This window comes from Vanacampus margaritifer, chromosome 2 (assembly GCF_051991255.1).
Source record: "Vanacampus margaritifer isolate UIUO_Vmar chromosome 2, RoL_Vmar_1.0, whole genome shotgun sequence".
NCBI lineage: Eukaryota > Metazoa > Chordata > Actinopteri > Syngnathiformes > Syngnathidae > Vanacampus > Vanacampus margaritifer.
Genome location: NC_135433.1, coordinates 50,567,626 through 50,589,411, shown reverse-complemented (window position 1 = coordinate 50,589,411; position 21,786 = coordinate 50,567,626). Strand labels below are relative to the sequence as shown.

Below are 21,786 nucleotides of genomic sequence, written 5' to 3'. Positions count from 1 at the left end.
AATGTCTCAATGGTCTTGGGCCATCTTATTTATCTGACCTGCTTTTACCGTATCACCCCTTGCGGCTCCTGAGGTCCTCTGGCAGCGACCTTTTAACTGTTCCTAGGGTGAGGACCAAAACTAGGGATGTTCAATACCACTCTTTTTAAGACTGATACTAAAATTTTCAGTACTCACCGATACCAAGTGCTGATACCATTAAAAGACCTATATATATCCCAATTATAGCAACTTTCCTTAAAATTGCGTGACAATGGCAATTATATTCTTTCAATTTGCTCATAAAAGTCATTTTGCAGAGAGCACACAATAAAATGAATTTAAAAAAAAGATAAATAAAATGAAACAAATAATCCAGTGGCCAGGGAAAAAAAAAAAGTCCCAATCAAAATATGTGGTTGTCCTTTTAAGTATTTGAATACTGGACTGAAAAGTACTGAAATACTCGGATTTTTCTTTTGCATTATAGGTAAAAATAAAAACATTTAAAAGCTTGTGATGAATCTACAGACACGAAACAAATTAGCTACTGGAGTACTGCCCTACAGGCCACATCTTAAATCGGGAGCCAGTTGAAACGTAACGTGACAGCCTTCACATCACGCTAAAATAACATATACACATGACAACCAGAAAAAGAATCCCTCGCACACCGACAGAACTTTTTACTCAATGAGTTTATTTGAGGGGACAAGACGCATTGAGCGTTATCAGGTTCACCTCAAATTTTTGTTGTTTTCCTCAAATGAACTCATTGAGTGAAGTTCTGTCAGTGTGTGGGCGATTCTTTTGGTTGTCATACTCGAGTCCGAGCTCCTGCTGCCCACCATTTTTTTAATCATACTGTCTTTTAGCTTTGTTTTTGCCCTTTATTCTGTTTTCTTCTAGTGTTAAACTGTTTTATTTTAGCATTTAACTGTTTGTTTGTTTTGTTTTTTTGTTACTAAGTTTTTAGCTCCAGTGTTTCCTCATGGGTGAGCCTTTGCACTGGTAGGGATGGCTGGTCTTCTCCTGCGGGCGGGTGATCGTCCTGGGGGCCCATTGGCCCCAGGGGATTGTGGCACGCTTCACTCTGTGTGGGGCGGGCCGCGGTTAATCTGGGCCTGGGGTCTCTGGGAGGACATTGCTCCCTGTGGTGGTTGGCAGTCATCCCTCTCAGTGTGGATGAGCTCCTCCTGGGTGCCTTTCCTCACGGGGGTTTTCTGTGCCCCGCCATGTTGTGGTTTGTGTGAGTGTGATTGTGGGTTTGAGGATAGGGGTGCTGGGAAGAGGGGTGGATTTATCTTTTTCTTGTACTATGGATGTTTTAATTGTTCAGCACCTTAAGTTGCATTTAAATGTATGAAAGGTGCTATATAAATAAAGTTTGATTGAAAATGCTAACCAAAATGCACATATATTTTAAAAAGCCACATTCTTGTGTTCATATGGGCGTAGCCTCAGTCTGTAATGACATTACACTTGAGCCACATTCATGTCAACTTAGCACACACACACCCTCCCCCTGACCCAAAGGGATGTAGTGAAATCATCAGTCAATGGTTCCAGTCTTAACACATTTACTTTGGGACATGGTTTGTGTGATTTTTTTTTTTTTTTAATCACCTTTGTATTATATTCCCATTGTCACAGTCTCACAAGATGGCGTGGCCTTTCCTTGAACCAGTGGATCCGCATGATGCACCTGATTATTATCGCGTCATCAAGGAACCAATGGGTAAAAATAAGTCTCCTCACCGATGTGTTTTCAGCATCCAATTTGCGCAACTCGCCAATAGTAACCGTTTCCAAATGATGCCGATATAATCATTCTCCCTTGCAGACTTTTCCACAATGGAAAGCCGTTTACACAAGCGCCATTACCACAAGGTCACAGAGTTTGTGGCCGACGTGACCAAAATATTTGACAACTGCCGCTACTACAACCCCAATGACACGCCCTTCTTTCAGTGTGCGGAGGTGCTTGAAGGCTTCTTTGTACAGAAGCTCAAATGTTTCAAAGCTGGCAGGTAAGCCCATGTTGTGTTTTTTGTTGCACCATTCTTGTTTGCTTGCTGTAATGTGTTGGTCTGACGACTTGGTTTCTTCTATTGCATCAGTTTCACTCATGTTTTCAATTGTACTATTGGCTTGCATGAATTCACAGTCGGAGATGCTTTCCTTGCCGTGTTTGGCTCGGACCAAGAACTAACTGAGCTAACAATAAAGTCAAGACATGACGCGCATGATGTGCTCGTTTACAACATCCGCCATGTCTGGGTTTGTTCACCTTTGCTGCATGCCTTTGATTTATGCCATCCCATTTTCTTCTGTCTTGCAGATTGTCAGATTCTTAAATGGGCCAGTCTAGCTGGAGTCTGGACTGGATGCTTGTCTCTAATAATCATGGCAAGAATGTTCAGTAAACACCATAAACTGGCAGCCATGTTGACGTTACTCCATCAGTTCAATGATGACAATACTTTTTGTCCAACCCACATTAAGTTATTAGTCTTAATCAACAAGCGGGCACAGTGGTTGGCCATTTTAAATACATTTGACCCATTTTGTGTTCATTCCTGATATGTACTGTACATCTTGTTTGAATTAGATTGGGTTTGAGTCAGCTGTTAACAGCTGTTAAAATATACAGAGCTGCATATTTTATTAGAGATATTTATGAGAAGTATCGTTTGGCTCCACCTCTTTGGCTTGATCAGTGTTTAAGGTTAATGTATATAATTGTATCATGTACAGTGGTTGTAATATATTGTTTTTAAGCAAAATGTTTATATGAGGGTAAATGTCAGCAACATCAATCGTCATTCTGTTGTGCTGCGTCCCAAAAATTATAGTTTGCAAAAATTGTCATCAAGGAAAAAGGCATTAGCAGTGCATAACATCCAACATGGCTGTAGGATCATCTTCCAGGGAGGCGTTTTTGCATCCGTTGTGTGTGTTTGTGTGTGCGATCATTGTCCACATTTTACAACAACTGAGAAACATGTGAAGGCTTCTCAACTTCGCCCTCTCTCCACATGTTGTAGGTCTCATAACAACAAGCTACAGCCTTCATCCTCTTAAAGAGCGTGGCACAATGGTGAAACGCTGAAAAACAAAATGCACTTGCCAGGATGTTTGGGTTTTCTCGACTGGCTCTCTGTGACATACGGCCTGTTTTGGGGATGTGCTCATGTGAGTGCGCAACCAAGTACTGCTGCTTTCACAGAGTTGAGCAGGTGCACCATTTCAGCTTCAAGGGACCTTTTTTTGTACCCGTCTACATAAGCGGACCTGTACGGACGAGCTGGCATTTCACAAGAATCTTTACCTCGGAGAAAAGACTCTCGATGAGCTCTCGTGTTTCCATGTACTTTATTTTTTGGTCATGTTCGTTTGGCTCTTTTTCTTTGTTCTTGTTAAAGTCTCTCTGGCCATGCAAATGGTCGACTTGTTCAATGAGAAGTAGGAAATGGAAGATAATGGCTGAGTTTTACTGAGCATACTAAAATATGTTGTGTCTACATCCTTTTTTTTTACTATTTGCATTGTTCAAGCTGAAGTGGTATGGCATGAGAAGACAGTTCAGTACTACATGTCTGGACAGTAGATGCTCGTTAGGCTCCTTACCATGCTCTGCAATAGTGACTGACTTAAAAATGACGAGTCTGCGTATTCAAAGGTTACTGTTCTGTTTGTAAAAAAACAAAATATATACAAAAAGTTGTCACATTTTGACTTTTTTTTTATTATTATTATTACAGCCGAAGAAATATGGATGTATATGGAAATTAATAAAATTCAGAAATATTGTGTTGTTCCTATTTTTGATGGTAACTTTCAATAAGATATAGCAGCATAGGGCAAATAATGGCCCATGATTCTATTGAGCATTTACATTATCAATGTCTTGCATTAGTTCTGGTGATTTTTCTTTTAATTTTTTGGTGCTGAAGTTGGTTAGTTAAAATTTATTTTTTTCTTATTTATTTTTCCCTATTTTTTTTTAATATTACATATACTTACTAATATTACTATACATTAATCAATTCAGCAAATATATTGTAAAAATAAGACTATGTTGCATACTGATTTAACACTTGATTCCATTAAATAATTGGTTAATTATAATTTTGACCATTTCTGGTCTATCAAAATGTTGAAGGTTACAGTAATGTATGGTAAAGACGCATTCAGTATTATTGTCAAGTCATTGGTCATTGCGCTAAAAATATTTAGAAACGTTTTTTTTTTTTTTAACAATTTTCTTAAAATATAAATTTGATGCACTAATGAATCGAAAAATCGAAATCTGTTAGCGCCATTTATCCAACCACTGCTGCCCTCTTTGTATTGAAAGGATATGAGTACAGTTCCTGGAAGCAGAAAACAATCTTACATACGCACCGGACATGTAACCTTGAAACAGAGTGGACTCATATTCTACAGACTACAATCAAAAGCTAGCTAATCAACTCTGAATGCGTGCGGTCCCAATCAAAAGTGGTCGTACTGACATGTCTCTTTCCTTTGGTAACAAACCATATATTCACAAGGTTTTTGTTATTGCTGTTTTCGTACGGTACATTTCATCTGATTGTTTTAACATTTAATTAATGCAAACGAGGGGTGGTCAAAGTATGACCGATATGACATTTTTGCATGTGTCATTTATTTATTTAAAATGGTAACCTAATATATATTTGATTTCATTTTACAGCTGTACATATTTTTATATTCATATGCAAGGGTCAGATAATATTCTTGTAACATTTAAAGTATGTTTAATCATTGTTTATCATTAATCAATGTTGAATCATTGCTTTCAAAACTATGGACAGGGCCACATGTCATGGACTAATATCGACCACGTTCACAAATCTCGCGATAATATGGGAGTGACAGCTTCCGGTGCGCTGGCTGTTTCTTTTCAAACTGTCCAATGGCGAGAGGCGGCTGGATGCTTGTGCTCAAACTGTCCAATCAGAACGCCTTGCTCCAGGAATTTAAAGGTCTGTGCGGCGTTTTCCACACAGTTTGAACCATTTCTCGAGAAGCAGGTAAGCTTGTACTCCCTTCTTCTGACTTTTTTTTTTTAAGTAGGGTCTATATTAATGCGTTGCTTACCCCTTAATGCGTTATTTTCCATATGTTCGATCATATTATTGTTTAATCAGTCAATGAAATGTTATGCGCAATACGTATTCTGTCATCATGCTAAAGTGTCTCGAGGCGTCGCCAAGTGGAAGTGAGCTAACGTGACATTTTGTACGGCAGGAACTCAACTCCAGAAAACAACTTTTTCCTCACTGTCGCCCAGCTTATTATTGACGTTGTGCAAAATGTCCGAGAACGTCGTCCGTCTGAACAAGTTCAAGAACAAAGGCAAGGATGCTAATGTAAGTGATCGTGTCAAACGTGAAATCGAGTGTTCGTTTGCACAATGGCGCATTCGTAACATTTTTGGGATGTGTACAAAACGCACATAGGAGCTACGACGCAGAAGAGTGGAGGTGAACGTCGAGCTCCGCAAAGCCAAGAAAGATGATCAGATGTTCAAAAGAAGGAACGTGGCTGCATTTCCCGAAGAGGCCACGTCTCCTCTCCAAGAGAAAAATCAAAACGGCCAGGTAAGCAAATTGTGGTCTCTTTTTGAACGTGCCCCCTTTCAACGTATAGCAGAGAACAATGTGATGGGCCAATGCCGTTATCGCTACGTTTAACAGCTGCTAATCGTCACGTACGATTGACAACTAGATAACAGACTTGGGGATTTCTCACTACTTCTTGCTCTTTAGAAACCTCGAGATCGCTTAGCAACGCCATTTTGACGTCTCTCGAGTAAAGGGCTTTTACGGTGACCACCAGACAACATAAATGCAAAACAAAATGAAAACTTCGTGGAGACACAAAAGAGGGTGAAGTGAGGCAGAAACTTTGCCCAGTGCATGACTCGGTCTGGCGATTGACCAATCAGTGCCGTTTACGGCAAAAATAACGCTAGCAGAAGAGTTGTGAGTCACTACAAAATAGCTACTGTCTTCGCTCTCGCGCTCTCGCTCTCTCTAAGTACGGTACCACTAGGGAGTGTTTAAATAAAATGTACCGGTACCTTTTTCATTCGCTCTAAAAGTATGCAAACATATTGGTGGGAATACTCCTTGTGTCTTTAAAGCATTTGAATTTACGTTTTCCACAGAAAAAATAAGGGGAAAGCCTAAATATATATATGGGGGGGGTTGCCCAGCCCATCCCATCCCATCCCATCCGTGGGTCCCGTAATGTGTAAATGCAGTGGCTGACTGTAGTGTTTTAATATCGCCACTAGATGGCAGACGTGTCACCCGTGTATCTCTGCCGTCTATCATGCTTCAATATTAACTCTTTGACTGCCAGACGTTTTCAGAAAAGGGATGCCGTGGGTGCCAGCCGATTTAAGCATTTTGACTGATCTTTCAAGGTCCACAGAAAATTATGTGTTTGGACTATGGAAACACACATACTATCAAATGAAAGATTGGACTCTCATCTTTCATCAGGAAAAAAAAAAGTTTTCTACCTTATTCCGTTTTTCAGTAATCAACAATAGAAAATGGTTAGTTTTACCCAAATGCTCTGTTTTGAAACAAAATATGGAGAAATCAAGCTTTTTGTGAAACAATATTATTTCATGCACTCTCGTGAATTTGACACCTTTTTTTTCCCATGAATGATGCCACAAACACCTTTTAAACAGTGCTTTACTTCTGTAAAACACTACCACCAACAATGAAAAAGTGTTTTTTGATAGCAAAATACGTTTATTTACATTCAACAGTGTAACAATTTGACAAACTATTTACAAATGTGTGCAACTGTGGTACTATTTACAATTGTGTGGATGTTTCAAATACAGTTTTTCTTTTTGTAACACTCCCCTGCGTGCAAGGGGACGCAGCAGAATTTGCACAACAGATTAGTTTCACTGCGATTGCAGACGCTACACTTTTTTGCTGTCTTTTTTTCCCCCGGGGAATAGCAAGTATATACTGCAGTGTGTGTTTGGCCATGTTGCCATCAAGTCTACTCTCAGGATCATGATACGGTGGTGTTACGTCTGGCTTCCTCGTGTCCTTCAGTTCCCATACCGGGTGGTAAGAGATGTTCTGATCCATCTTATCCGCTCCATTCATAGTGGCATCGTAGTCCAGAACCAGTGTCTTCTCCGTGATCAGACTGTACCCACTCCTCCGATGAATATGCATTGGACTCGTCGTCCGGCTGAGCAGAAGTGCCCAGTTGTGCTCCGCGTTAGCATCGCTAGCCAGTGAGGCTTTATGACGTGATCATAGCCGCGTCAACCTCGGAGTCACCACCATCATCATCGTCGTCATCAATGTGCTCTTTAGCATTGGTCGATGCTTTTCGTCTTTGAAAAAAAATGCTCAAGCGTAAGCTGCTTGCCACCGGTCGCCATTATGGCTTCCTCAGCCATTGTCCCCTCAACACTCTAGCTCCGCCTCACGTCTTCTACTGACGCCTACCCGATCTTGTCCAAAGAGTCATCGCTGCCATCTAGGGGCCAAAAATAGTCATTATACTAACTAGATCTGCTTGATACTTTCAGCACAGCTGGCCAAAGCTTTCCTCCACCCGTTTCCCCCCCCAAAAAAAAAAAACTTGGTTAACTTCTTTAACGCTCCGTTGTAGGATTTTACTAAACGTTATTTAACGTTTTTGGCAGTCAAAGAGTTAAAAGTATGTGGTTATTTTGTTTCAAAACTTTTGTTTTTGGGTTATGATAGTGTACCTTTTTATGCGTCTATTGAAAAATTCATTATCAAAAAAAAAAAAAAAACACCAAAGTAGCATTCAGTTTTCTTTGTGACAAATGGGGAAAGGAGGAAGTGACATGCAATAAAGCAGTCAGCACACTTGTAAAAAAATAAATAAATAAAATAAAATTTGTGCGGTCCTCCTCAAAGTGGCTTAGTGCCAGTAAAAGTGATCCAGCTATGACAAAAGTACCCTTCGACTAGCTGGAAGTCCATGTTTCATCAGAAGAGTTATGAAAATAGTTTTTGAAGGTTAAAAAGTTCTTAAATATACTGTATTTTGTGCATATTTTAAAATAGCATTTTTGTCATACAGCTCGTTAGAAAGTGTGTGGTCCTACATGATTAAAAATGTTGGCCCATCCAAGTCAAACCACTGAAGTCTTCTACTATGCCCCTTTTAGACCCTGCCCTGGCTACAAGAACATTTCTTAATCCTTACTTATAATTTTTACTGTTTCGTCAACAGGGTACCTGAATTGCACAAATTAATGTGATTTAAACATTTGTGAATCACTGAGCACATTGAACATATTTGATTGTCTCAATTTGCATGCGTGTGTTTAAAAAAAAAAGAAAAAAAAAAAAGATTAAGATATTGTGCACTGTATATTTTGGTGGATCACTGAGATTTCTAATTCTCAAAAAAATATGAGCCCTGATGGTGTCCTGCATGTTATAATGTGGCTATATGTTGTCAATTTTAGACTTCCAGCCAGTGGACTGTTGCAGAGATTCTCACTGGGGTTAACAGTGGTAATGTCGATTCACAGCTGCAGGCAACTCAGGCAGCACGGTAAGTGTAAAATTTTATTTTCATTTAAAATTTTGCTTTAATGTTGGCTCTGCTGGAGTTTGCATTGCATTTTCTCCAAATGTCGCATTCAAAAAATGTGGCCTAAGACTCTGAACTGTTTATAGGCTCTAGAAAATGGACTAAATTCCATTTCTTGTATTCTGAATGCAGGAAACTGCTGTCCCGGGAAAGGCATCCCCCCATTGACCAGATCATCAGTGCTGGTCTGATCCAAAAATTTGTGGCCTTCTTGGGACTGTCTGACTGCCCTCCCATCCAGTTTGAGGCGTCCTGGGCATTGACCAACATCGCCTCCGGGACGTCTGACCAGACAGAAGCTGTGGTCCAGGGCGGGGCCATTCCTGCTTTCATTAGGTTGGTCCCGTCCCCCCACCAGCACATCAGCGAGCAAGCTGTCTGGGCTCTTGGAAACATTGCTGGTAATTAACACTTATTGTTGAATATGATAAGCCGACGTCACTTGATGTGCATTGGTTTTGTAGTGTGACACCTCCCCCCACCCCATTCTGTTGTTTAGGTGATGGATCGGCTCTGAGGGACAAGGTGATCAAGCATGGGGCTGTGGCCGCCTTGCTCAATCTGCTCACAGTGCCGGACCTCTCTGTATTAACCGTAAGTATCGGCTTTCAATAGGTTACCGAAAGTGTTACGTGGTACAGACATTTCAAAGGTCCTAACTTATTTGTGTAACAAATTGTGGACGCATGCTCAAATAATGCAATACTTGCCAGTTTTCATTTGTTCTCTTAATAGCTGGGTGTTATCCATACAAACGTTCTGTAATTTTGCTACCATGTTGGCATATGATAGTGATTGACTATGGTGAGTTATGATTTTAGTAAATGTACGGTAGCTATATCTTTTGTAGCCACTAGGTAGCAGTCCAACTGCAAATGACATTTAATTAATTTTTATTTTTTTCTTCTTCTTAGCCTGGTTACCTGAGAAATGTGACCTGGACTGTGTCCAACCTCTGTCGCAACAAGAACCCCTCACCCCCTCTACGTGCCGTGGAGCAGCTCTTGCCTGCTCTCATACGCCTCCTTCACCACCACGACAAAGAGGTGTTGGCCGACGCTTGTTGGGGGGTTTCGTACCTGACTGACGGTTCTAATGATCGCATCGCAGTGGTGGTGCAGGCGGGCCTGGTGCCTCGCCTGGTCGAACTTCTTGGTAGCACAGAACTCTCGGTGCTGGTAAGTATTGCTGCGCCGAGGGGAATGTCATGTAAAGCAGCAGCGTGAAACTTTTTTTATTTTCTTTTTTTAATACTACTAATCTTCTGGTTGATATTCGGTGTTTGCTGACTGCTGATGTAAAATGACTCTGAAAGTATTTAAAAGTGACCCACTTGTATACCCTCAGACCCCCTCTCTGCGTGCCATCGGTAACATTGTGACTGGCACCGATGAGCAGACCCAGTCAGTGCTCGATGCCGGGGCCCTGGGCATGTTTGCCCAATTACTGTGCCACAACAAGACCAACATTCAGAAGGAGGCCGCCTGGACTTTGTCCAACATCACGGCGGGAAAAGATACCCAGATCCAGGAAGTCATCAGCGCTGGCCTTGTTCCACATTTGGTCAATGTGCTTGTGAGGGTATGCCATCATTTGTGTTTGTGCCCTTTTCAAAGATCTACCCCAGGATGTGCCTTTCATTCACTCGCTGGGTTTCCTGGCCTCTTTACAGGGCGACTACAAAACCCAGAAGGAGGCTGTATGGGCTGTGACAAACTTCACCAGCGGGGGCACTGTGGAGCAAGTAGTGTACCTGGTGCAGTGTAACGTGGTGAAGCCTCTTCTCGATCTTCTGTCCTCAAAGGACAGCAAAACTGTTCTTGTCATCTTGGATGCCATTACCAACATATTTTTGGTTAGTGCAATACATTTTTAAATTACCATTGCTCGACCTAAAAAGGAATTGCTGTGGTTGTGACTTTCCCTGCCCCTTCCTTTAAGGCTGGTGACAAAATTGAAGAGTCACAAAAGTTGGCGCTGATGATTGAAGAATGTGGTGGGCTGGATCGTATTGAATCGCTACAGTCTCATGAAAATGAGATGATCTACAAAGCGGCTCTCAACTTGATTGAGAAGTACTTCTCTGAAGAGGTAATGGCCTTTTTTGGGGGAAAAAAAAATCTCTCTCTCTCAAACATTCTCACGTTTTGCCTCTATTTGAATTCCTAGGATGAGGAGTTGCAGTGTGTTGCCCCCGAAGCAACAGCTGATGGTTACGAATTCCAAATCGGCGAGAGCCAGAGCACTTTCAAATTCTAACACTTGGTTCTACTGCAGTCCCACTGCTACGGTTTGTTTGTCCTTGTTCATGTCAATGATCTATTATATAGCCTGTTGTATGTAGTGTACATACTGTTTTAAACACTTGATGAACCACTCATGTAAATAAAGCTGATGGACGGTGTGTGTGTGTGGGGGATTCTTTTTTCAAACCGCTATTAAGTATTTGAAGATGAACTTGATGGATGGCTGCCTGTAATCTTGGTGTTTTTTGTTTGAATTTCACAAAATAGGCTCCTAATACAGTCCAAGGCAATAGCTCATACACAAAATAAATTAATCAGAGCGTCACGGTAGTTGCTAATGTAATCTAATTACAGTTGCTTCACCCATTCTGCTTTCCCAAAGATAATACTGCTGTAATTGACACTCTTAGATGTGTTGCAGAAAAATTGAATTTTGAATTGTTACTGCCACGTGTGGACAAAATAAATAATGAAACTGCACACTTAGTTCTCACGTCCACAATGCGCACGTCACAACCACAAACAGAGTGTGAAATTTGAACCTGAATCCTGTTAAGAAACTTGGCCAGAGGGTTGTAGGGGTCAGTTATAATTCTCTAATCAGATGTTTGAATCATACATGGTCAGAAAGGCTATTGTAAAGATATTTGGGGGCAATTTAAGGTACCAAATACTAACGATTATTGAGAAAATGCTAACAGGTGGGCAAAATGACTAAAGCAAAACATTTTTACACCTGTGTTCATGTACATTTAATGTGTTATTGTTGAGAAGATCACAAATTTGATGTTCAACGGTTGGGCCAAAGCAATAAAAGGCCTGTGAATGGGTAGATTATTCCATGTACTACTGACATGGCCAATTCCGGACATTTCGTTTTTTGATATTTCCGCAATGCAAAATAATGCCTCTATTTCACGGTGGAGAAGGTGGGGGGGATAATGACGTAGCCTATTGTTTTTGCCTGTGACTTCCATACAAACCAGGCAAATTGTTACAGTAGTCAAACGACATTTAATCACATTTTTAAATCAAAAATAATCCTCACAAGTTAAATTACAATGGTCCAGAGCTGCTAAATTATCACAAGCAATGATTAAATGCGTTTGATAAGGGGTTTACAACTTGCCATTTATTCGTGTAAATGTCTATTTGTAATGTCGATAGATAAAATGGAAAAACACAGTTTGATAAACAAAAGGGGGCGTGGCGGTTGCGTGAGCTCTTAAAGAGACAGTAAACCGGGAATCGCCAATCTTGAGGACACGCTCAAGGGGCGTTCGTGAGTGTGTGGCGCGCGAGAAGGTTGGAGGTGCTGCGCCACATGTGAGGAGAAATGTTTGGAGTGTTGTCGTCACTGGTCAGCTCCCCGCAGCCCAGGCTGAGGCAGAGGCAGGGGCAGCCTCCTCAAGTGGGCTACACGCTGGAGGACTCCGCACTTCAACTCGCTGCTTGAGGAGAAGAGAGGACGGCTCCCAAGATGTGGCACTGCCTTAAGGAGAACTCGTCTCTTTAAATCAAACAGCGGTCCATTCACGAATTTTTAAATTGATTTATTTTTATTTTCCTTTTTTTTTTTTTTTTGCAATGGCAGTCCTGTCCACATCCGGGCCACAATGCCTTGAATCCATTATTGTGTAAAACTGGCGGAGCGACTGATAAATCTTGTTCTTTCCCCCCCACCTAACGACTCCTTTTGTATGCGCCGTGAAGGCTGGAACAAAGAGGTGATGTCTAACCAAGGAGTTCGGCGGAATGGACCTGTGAAGCTGCGATTAACAGGTAGTGAGCGATGTTGTTTTAAGCCCCCCCAAAGTAATGCTTCTATTCCGTCGCACACTGGCTAGGAGGGCTCAGTGTATTTCCTGGATAGGAGGAACAGTTCCCATGGGCCACGGAGTTGGCTCGTCGCCGCTTCACTCTTCCTTTATTCCTACCACTGCCCTTTTCATAGCTAAAATACATTTTAAAGCACACCATTCGTCGCACTCCACTGACTATCGCGGTCTCGCTTTGCTTGTCCCTACGTTGTGCTAAAATTGCTGGTAATTGTTCATGGAAATTGTGATCGTCGCCTCTTAACCAGCCGTAAGTCTGGTCCCTGCGGAGTAAAGCTATTATTGTGTTGTCACTATTAAGTCAGTCGTTATCTGGTGAACCGTGCATATGTGACAATATCATTTTGAATTAACACCTCCACTTGACACATTCTCTTGTGCAGACAGGTCAGCCGACTATCATCAGAGTCGTGCTGTCAGACGAGCTCATTTAAAGTTGACTAGCCGGCGTTAGCTCGCTAGTTAGCCCGCCCGCCGTCGGGTCTGCAATAATCAAGTCTTGATAGGTTTACATGACATTTAAAAATACTTTTGTCACCCTGGAGCTCGCATTTTCCTAGCATTGCAAAGTCGCAACCTGTTTATGTGGAAGTAGTTATGATTAGTAATAATAAAGGAAAATAGCTTTGGAAATGTTTAAAACAAAACTACTCCTACTACTACTTATTAATTTCTTAAATGTTAAAAGTGAATTTCAGAACACAGAAAAGGGATGAAGTCAACCCCCCGCCCCCACCCATTTTTTTTAAACTTCCAATATGTTATAAGCAACCCCACAAGTCTAAACATGGCATTCATAGTAATATTGTGTTTGTGGAATATGAATTAAAGGGATACTTGACTCATTGAGACATTTTCAATAGAAGAAAATATTTGGTCTATAATTATAACATGATAACGTCATTATTTTTCATGAACAATTAATACCTTACAAAAACTAATTTTACCACTTGCTGTCGAGTGCCGACTGTCGACATCACCTGTGCTGAGGAAAAATGTATCGGCCAATCATAGTTGGATACATCATATGACCAAATTTAGAAAACAGGTGAGCCGTGATTGGTCATTACCTGAGCATGTGTCTTGTCATTCACAAGAAACTGAGGATGAAAGTGAGCACAATTTTTCACTAGTCTTGGCACTGATCTCGTCTTTTGAGGAAAGTGCAACATAACATCAATAGTTGTTTATTTTTTGTAATTAGTCAATTAGACTGAATTATTGTGCTGTAAAAAGCACCAAAGACATTTGTTACATGGGTGGCTGTTTAATTGTTTTTTCATTGGAAGTTGTGTTTGCATCACGTTAGTTTTTCAGTCTCCACTGATATTACAAAGAATGTAATGTAAAACCAAAAGCATATCGCTAGCTCTGCTGTCCACTAGTCAGAGGCTGAGTTGCATTGTATTTGTTTGCTTTGCAATTACCGGTATTCCTCAGGTGGAAACTTGTACAGTACAAGGGCATACCAAACCGCGCGCCCACATTGAACACAATGTATTTTACTTTGCAACAAATTTGGTACCGAAGAGTTCATCTTAAACTTAAATAAATGTCAACATTCAGCTGTTTTAATTATTCTTAGTAACTCACAGTGTCCCATCACCGGTGAGCTATTTTTAGAACAGACCCATAGGCTACTCATGTTGACCTTGGGTTAACTTGTACAAAAAAAAAAGGTATAATGTCCATTAATTAATTAATCAACAGAGCAAAAATAAAATCTGTTTGCTCAGTGTCTCTTCAAAATTGTAGCTTGTTTACTCAACTCTTTGAGCAGTCAATCATATTTCGCCTTGCTTAGAAGTCCCTTCATACTTATCAGTTATAGCTAGTATTAGCGTTATTGAAACCTTGACTTAAAACACCAGTAAACTGGTAATCGGCCCATGCCTACGTGGCTAAGCTAAATCGAGGACCCCCCCCCTGTAATTTCGTAATACCTGTCTGTTACCCACCTGTTGAGATTACCTAGTTTAGATAACATTAAAATGACAGGTCACACGAGTGGTGTCTGTGCATTTTTCTCTAATAACTGCTTTATGGCGCACAATTGTTTTCCTCTTTTGTACACGACACCATGAACTTCCACTCACACTCTTGATTGCCAAATATCAAAATGTTGAGACTTTTTAGTCTGGTGATGATGTCGTTGTGCTTCCTCCTACACACTTTTCCTAAGCTGTTTGGTTTGTGCATTTTCAACAAAAACAGCACCGAGTTTACATGAGAACTCGGTGTTTTGACTGTGAGAAGTGGCTGACGGCTTGCCTTTTTTTTTTTAATCTACTTCCAGGATCTGACCTGCTTCACATTCCCAGGGAACTGTGTGTATATGTGTGCGAGTGCCAAGTGAAATATTTAAGCGATGGTGTTTTCTGATAGGCGTAAGTGGAGACAACAAGGGCTGATCTTAATGAGATGGATTAATGACCTGCACGCGTTTGATTGCCAAGTTAACTGCAAGCTTTCACAAATGTTTATGGTTGTCATAAATCACACATGCATATTGAGAGAGGTAACCCAAGTATTTGTCACATGATATGTAGTTTGGATTCAACGCCTTGTTGTGTTGATACAGTAAAACCTCCCAGTAAGGAAGTTAATATGAAAATAATCTATTCCGGGGTGGAGCTGTCTCCATCAAAAAAACCCTCAAACTTACTTTGCTATATTGCGTTTATTGTTTTAAAGGCTGGGTTTACACTGCATGGTTGAAGTGGCACAATTCGGATGTGCGCCATGGCAGAGTTAAAAAAACAAACTGGAGGGAGTCATATTGTCACATCGGAATGAGGCCTCTTGCAAATCTGGAACCAAATGTGTAAATGGCATACACATGGAGTATACAATGTTAAGGCAAGCTTGATGCCATCAAAATACATCAATTTCCATATTCCAATCCAAACCTTTATTGAAATCTTGTGATTGATTTGTGTATGAAGGAGTGTGTTTTAAGCTGTCACACAGCTGTGAAAATGAGTTGGCACTCTTGATAAGAATTTGCTGATATGTGGAATTGAATTTTAATTGATCTTGGCTTGAAGCAAAATGCAGTGCGCTATTTGCCATCAGCACAGACGCTGTTGATTGTGTCTCACCTGTCACATCATCAGTGTGAGTTGCAACCAGGCAGACCTCTCTATGTCAATATGTACTGTTTTGGTGACTAGGTTATATGATTGTATTTGGCATATTTCTGTTTCTGCACACAAAAGTAATCCATGGTTTAGAACTTTTCTCCTTTTGTATGGCGACGTCGCTCTCAGGTACTTTAGCACGCGAGAGCCATTTTACAAATCCAAGGAGTGCATTAGACTGTGAATTAGTTTGTCACCGCGGTTGGAGACTGCAGTGCTCTCCTGGAATGCCAGGAATGTGAGCCCGCTGTGGAAAATGGAGCGAGCCGGACTTTATAGACCGGCTCTCATCCTCTTCCTTCTCATAACGCTGAGCGACACTGCACAGTGCGCACCCCATCACCCTGGGCAACAATAGTAACTCACCACCTCTTCAAATCAGTCCCTTGATAAGTCTTTCACGTGCCATCTTCATGCCAATGGTGAGCAGTGTGTTGCCTCTGTGTTGAAATGCAGCGCAGGTAAGGAAGCGCAGTAGGAAGGACACAGGCGCTAAAACCCAAACCTTCACCGCACACTGTCATTATGTGTGTCTTTGCTTAGCACTGCACAGCTGTGTATATACAAGCTGGATCACACTTCTGCGATGCTTCACATGCAGTCATGGACCCGAAAAGTGTCACTGGGGCATTGTAGCTGCATGTTGATGACTCACACGAACCTGCATTTGTTTCCAGCCCGCTTGTGAAGGATGTCTTGCTACATCCAATCAGTCCCGGAGCTGTTTGCGCTGGAGGTGTCCTTCCTTGTTGACAAGCATCCCCCACATGTCCATTCAGCCAGATGTGTCAGGTGTTTGTCAGCTATTAAAGTGGGGAAATATGTCAGGCAAGCTGCTAAGACTACACTTGGGGTGACAATTGCCCCTTGAACACACACCTGCTGAATGTAATGGATATAAAAAACTTGTATGGTCCACTGAGTCAAATGATCACTCTTTATGAACCATTGGCTACTTTTACAGTTGTGCCAGGGATTTTGGCCAGTAATCAGCAGTATTTGTGAAGGATTAATGGTTTACAGATGACAGGGTTTTTTCTATGTACAAAATTCAGAGGCGGCCACCTCCAGCCTGACAGACTGATATCGCTCAATACAGAGCTCCAGCTGTGTGAAGTTCGGCAGCAATGTAATTTAATTTAATTGCAGATGCAGCATTGGTAATGGTTTAACGGTGTCTTCACCGCCGCAAGTACGATACCTTAAAATAAGACTGGTATTGGCACCGATACGATACCTGGTATCGGTAGTCGCCCATAGTCAGGATGGTACCACCTCTGCCTCAATTTGAGCCAGGAAAAACACTGAATGATTTAGAAAAAATGCGCAAGAAGTGCACATGTATGTGTCCTAGTGCAACCCATTAAATATTGTCAAGCAATAACAAGACGTTCATTGTTTGTTAGTTTGAGCTTTTTCCCAAGTTTGAAAATTAGATAAGATAAGATAGAACTTTTTGGTCATAATTCCAAAGGCATATTTGGCGTGAACACAACACAACACTGAATGGGTAAAAACACTGCTCATCAGGAAGGATTCATGGATGTTGTAGAACAAATCTTTCAGGTTTCAGCACAAAAAAAATCAACTATAACATCTTAAAATTATTTGGGGTTAATCACTTTAATTAATGGAGGAAATTTGAAATACATTTTGAAATGACTTCTTGATCTTATTTTTTAAATCAGAAAAACCTGGCATTTGAACAGGGTGTGTGTGGACTTTTACTATTCACTGTTGTGTGTTACTGTGTGTTATGTACAGTAATTGGCGACCGGGCTCCAATTCAACTGTAGACAGTAGAAGGTGTAACACAAACAGATTTGAATCGGAAAATTGTTTTTGATTTAAAAGATGCGAGTGCATCGAAATCTTTAATCCATTAAAAAAAAAAATAATCACAGACTTCCTCAAAGAACTCATACAGTGCCTCATACAGAGAGATGAGGGACTAGATTTATTGATGACATGCGTAATGGGCCAAATGTTTTGTAATTGCATATCTCTATCATGGAGGATTTATTTTTCCTCTGATTGAGTATTTGCCTGTTAGCTGGGAATCACCACGTGACTTGTAGGCATATGTTTTGCTCATCGGAATTCTTTGGTGCGGTGTGGATGAGCGCGCAGGGCTCGAATCTCAGTGGGCTTCCCTCGTACTCACCACTCGCATTCCCACCTCTTCCTCCCTGAGTCACTCCTGTTCTTTCCGATTCGAGGCTTCTCCCCTCCTCTGACCGCGTCCAAAGTGCTTTTCCCACCCACCCGCGTCAGAGAGGTCTAAACTGCTGCAAGAATGTCCACGTTGGTTTTATGTGGCTTCGCTCGGTGCTTGGTACGTTCATGTGCTCTCGGTCGTAGCTGCATGGAAGTGATTTGAGTTTATCATTTGGTTGTTCAGACAAGGTACATGCGCAATGACTGCACCGAGCTGGCATCAGCCTGCAAACATTTTCCACATTTGGCTTTAACAAGTACATCGTGCACGGGATGAAAAAGACGAAAAGAGCGGAATAATAAAACGGGACGGTAATGAGCGCTTATTGCACGCCATTTGTAAACATTTTCCTTCTTCCTGCTGAGACTCCTATAACTTTTAACTTTGTTCCATCAATTAATTGACTGGCCAGGCCTTGCTTTCCTGTTGGTTCAGCTGCTGCTCAGTGAGGACAAAAACCTCCTGCATTAGCTTTTTCCTCAAATGCGGCCGGCAGAAGCCCAGAGGAGGCCAGATGTGGGCAAGCCGTCAGAGAGGAAATGCACCCCGGACCCTAACGCCACCCCTCGCAGGTGGGCAGCAGAGCAGTAGGTCCCCACAACACCGACAACCCCGATCCCTCTTGAGGTTCCCTTGTCATAATAAAGTCAAGCCTTCCAGTCATATTACTCAGCAGGCTGTTCGGTACACAAAGACCAGGCCTGTCTTGGCCATCTGGAGCAGCGGGACAATTCCCGGTGGGCCACCAGAGGGCGCTATTTATTACGGGCCGTGGGTTCGTTGCGCAGGCAGCAGCCCACACATTCGTTTTGAAATCAGTCCGTAAATAAAGAGCGTCCATGTCATCTTAATTTGACTGTCTCATTGTCAATATGCTCCGAATATAGGCCATTATATTATATACGTATAACACTGCCTGCCTGCCTTTTTTATTAAGAGTGTTGCCAAGTTACAATAATGTAATATCTAAAGTAGCAACATTTTAATCCACGAATAGAAACAATAACACTAACTATACTAAACCTTGTCTATACAAAAATAACACATAAAAACAAAGTTTGAACATTAACACGACACCATAATGGGAAAAATCAACTAAAAAGTTAAATACAACTGAACTGAGCTTCATGTAACAAGTGCTTGTACCACACTTTGAGAATCACTGCCCTAATAGACCATAATTTATGCATTTTCTGCACTTTTAATTTGAAATCATGCCCTATTTTTTTAATCATGGGATGGAGTTTAAAATGCTTATTATAAATAATGATAGATTAATCGATGATTAAAATGATTGTTAGTTCCAGTCCTACTATTTTTTATGGGATAAAGAGGGCGACATACAGTACGGTACAAGCTAGCATCTACGCACTTCTGGTGCATTATTTTTTTTAAATTGAAATCATTCAATAATTAGTAAGCAATTTAGGTTAAAGGTAATAATGTAAAATGAGTTTGAAGCAACGTATTCAACATTTTTAAATGTATGTCAATTTACTCATGCTTTTGCTATTTATGGCTGGTGATGGCGGGGGTTTACTGTACATGGCACATTTGATTTTTCCCCCGCCCACTCGAATGAGGCCTGCCCCTGCATTCAAACTGCAATTGCCCTCTAATGTGCCCATTTTTTTTTAGATTTATGTCGACCCAGAGTGCTTAGAAACTCATTTAATTACATGCGGCCTACGAAGAATGTAAATGAATAATGGTGTACTGAGTCAAAGAAGAGTACGGTAGTTATATCTCAATTTCACGGCTGACTGACTTATTTTATCGCTTCTGGGCTGCAATCAGATGAGTTTCATCTAGTTTGCTGTCTAAAGGACAACATGATGTCATCTCATGCTTATTGTCTCTTCGCAGTGTCCTCATTAGTCTAGCGAGGTTGTTTCAGCAACTGTGACTAGTTGGCAATATATTTGGGAAGTGTTTCAATTTGCCAGAGTCCAATTTGACGAAGGAGAGAAACGTGATATAAATACTTGAGTGTGGCAGCACGGCCTCAAATCGGTACAGACAGCCATTGATACAATTAACTCTGACTTGCGTCAAGCAGACGGGGGGTCTCCCACGTCTCCACTGTTACTTACTGGAAAGTGTGTGCGTGTTGCTGGCGCGGAAGCCGCAAAAGCGCCAACAGCTGACTGGAGACGTCTGTCTGTGTCTGGCCCCGCCCGACGTTTGAGCCCCTTCAGTCGCCAAAGGAGACGAGATCAGAAGAGACTTGTTTATATTCACACCAGATCACCTTTCAAATGGCATCTCGGCTCAAGTTGAACAAATACACCAGCGGATTCCTGCGCGCACAGGCAAACGTTACAAGCCCAGGTCGTTTTTGCTCCAGATGTGCAAGAATCACAAAAAAGCACCGCAGCTCCTTCCTTGCCACTCTTCATAAATATGAGGACTGACTTGACGCTGTTTTATTCAACGTGCGTTGCTTCCCGGGGAAATTAAGTGACAGAAAGTTGTTTGGTGACACACGCATATTTTTTCTGCTCTCAACACATTTTACAGATAAATACACACATACTGGTCCTCTTGCACACCTCTGATGAGAACGATTTAGTACCAAAAATCTAATATAGAAGTGTTTTGACTCCCAAACTGCAGAGATGTCAACCTTCCCAATTTCCCAATTTCAGTATGGCAAATATCAAGTTCTGCCATTAGAATAGCTCGTTCTGATTTAGAAATTAAATGTACGCTCTCGCCTCACACAGCCTTTATAGCGGATATTCTGAATTCAGGCCGTGTATACACGTAGGCGGGCTTTTTGCAAACTGGAGACATTTTTCTGTGGCTTGCTCTGTCATCCACACGTCCGCGAGGATTTTTTTCATTACAAACGAATGTTTCTAAAAACTCCGGCCAAAGTGAAGATTTGCACACGTCACTCAATCACATACCTCAAGTTGTTAAAAAAAGAAGGGGAAAAAAACATGTTTGTATGTGTATGTGTGTGGTGAGTGAGTGGGAAAAAAAGTTGTTAAAAAAAGAAGTGAAGCTTTTAAAGATTTTGTATTTATCCTATTTGTTTTCCTCTATGCTCCGTTTATGATGTACTCATTGACTGTTTTAAGTACTTTTTTTTAATTGATTAAAAAAAAAAAGAATCTTGTGCGCGCTGACAGCACGTATCCGCATATATACAGATCAGCGGCTGACAATCCGTGCTTGTGTGACGTATGGTGAAGTGACGTCAAGAGATGAGCAGTATTTGGCTAACTACTGCCCCCTGGAGGCTTGGCATGCATCTCATTGTAGGCCCAATGGACTATATGCCACGGAGGAGGCGGGACTTCCGACTTACGGGTTTTCATCCATCAACTTTGTTTCCGGTTTTTGACGTGTGGGCCGCGTCCCAGTACTTGCGCTTCCGCCTGTGTGCCGCTCGGTTGCGCGTTCCCGTCGACGGGTGCGAGGCTGCGAGTGTGTAGTGTCTGTCTCAGTGTTCGAAGCATTTCAGATAGCCGAGACGCCCTCCCGCCGCTGAGCGGGAGCGCGCGGTTGGGGGGCACAGGGGTGGGGGTGTGAGTGTTGGAACTGCTGGCCAAAAACGGCGCTGACGTGTAAAACTCGGAAGTCCGTGGCATCTGCAATCCCATTTGTGGAAGAGGCATACTCTGATTGGATAGGATTTGGTGAACTGTTGCCACCTTAATTGTTATGAACGTACTTAAAAATGCATTAATGTTGTTAGCTGTGGATGT

At 41.6% G+C, this 21,786-nt stretch overlaps 3 protein-coding genes across 6 annotated transcripts in view; all 3 read left to right on the top strand.

The window, feature by feature from the left end:
* Positions 1-3,792, top strand: part of bptf (bromodomain PHD finger transcription factor) — a 30,327-nt gene extending 26,535 nt beyond the window's left edge. For 3 of the 4 annotated variants that reach the window (XM_077555804.1, XM_077555802.1, XM_077555801.1), the window contains 3 exons: positions 1,633-1,717; positions 1,823-2,009; positions 3,027-3,792. In XM_077555804.1, the coding sequence (XP_077411930.1) occupies positions 1,633-1,717; positions 1,823-2,009; positions 3,027-3,063 (309 nt within the window). In that variant the 3' untranslated portion in view covers positions 3,064-3,792. Of the gene's footprint in view, positions 1-1,632; positions 1,718-1,822; positions 2,010-2,320 lie in introns of all 4 variants that reach the window. The other variant, XM_077555803.1, reaches the window with a different exon arrangement.
* A 1,203-nt stretch (positions 3,793-4,995) lies between these two features.
* On the top strand, positions 4,996-11,032 carry kpna2 (karyopherin alpha 2 (RAG cohort 1, importin alpha 1)). Its single transcript, XM_077555806.1, has 11 exons — positions 4,996-5,039; positions 5,257-5,378; positions 5,469-5,609; positions 8,501-8,589; positions 8,761-9,029; positions 9,128-9,222; positions 9,543-9,806; positions 9,976-10,209; positions 10,301-10,483; positions 10,570-10,719; positions 10,798-11,032. The coding sequence occupies exons 2-11, from the start codon at positions 5,322-5,324 to the stop codon at positions 10,885-10,887; spliced, it is 1,572 nt and encodes a 523-aa protein (XP_077411932.1). The 5' UTR covers positions 4,996-5,039; positions 5,257-5,321; the 3' UTR covers positions 10,888-11,032.
* Positions 11,033-12,143: 1,111 nt separating this feature from the next.
* smurf2 (SMAD specific E3 ubiquitin protein ligase 2) overlaps positions 12,144-21,786 on the top strand; it is a 51,614-nt gene continuing 41,971 nt past the window's right edge. Inside the window, exon 1 of the mRNA XM_077557511.1 lies at positions 12,144-12,656. Coding sequence (XP_077413637.1) covers positions 12,575-12,656 — 82 coding nt within the window. The 5' untranslated portion in view covers positions 12,144-12,574. The remainder of the gene's footprint in view (positions 12,657-21,786) is intronic.

Excerpts from the sequence above, each read along its gene's own strand:
- kpna2 (XM_077555806.1), top strand. The coding sequence starts at position 5,322 with ATGTCCGAGAACGTCGTCCGTCTGAACAAGTTCAAGAACAAAGGCAAG. Across the intron at positions 8,590-8,760 it reads CAGGCAACTCAGGCAGCACG|GAAACTGCTGTCCCGGGAAA; the intron begins GTAAGTGTAAAA and ends TTCTGAATGCAG. Across the intron at positions 9,807-9,975 it reads GCACAGAACTCTCGGTGCTG|ACCCCCTCTCTGCGTGCCAT; the intron begins GTAAGTATTGCT and ends GTATACCCTCAG.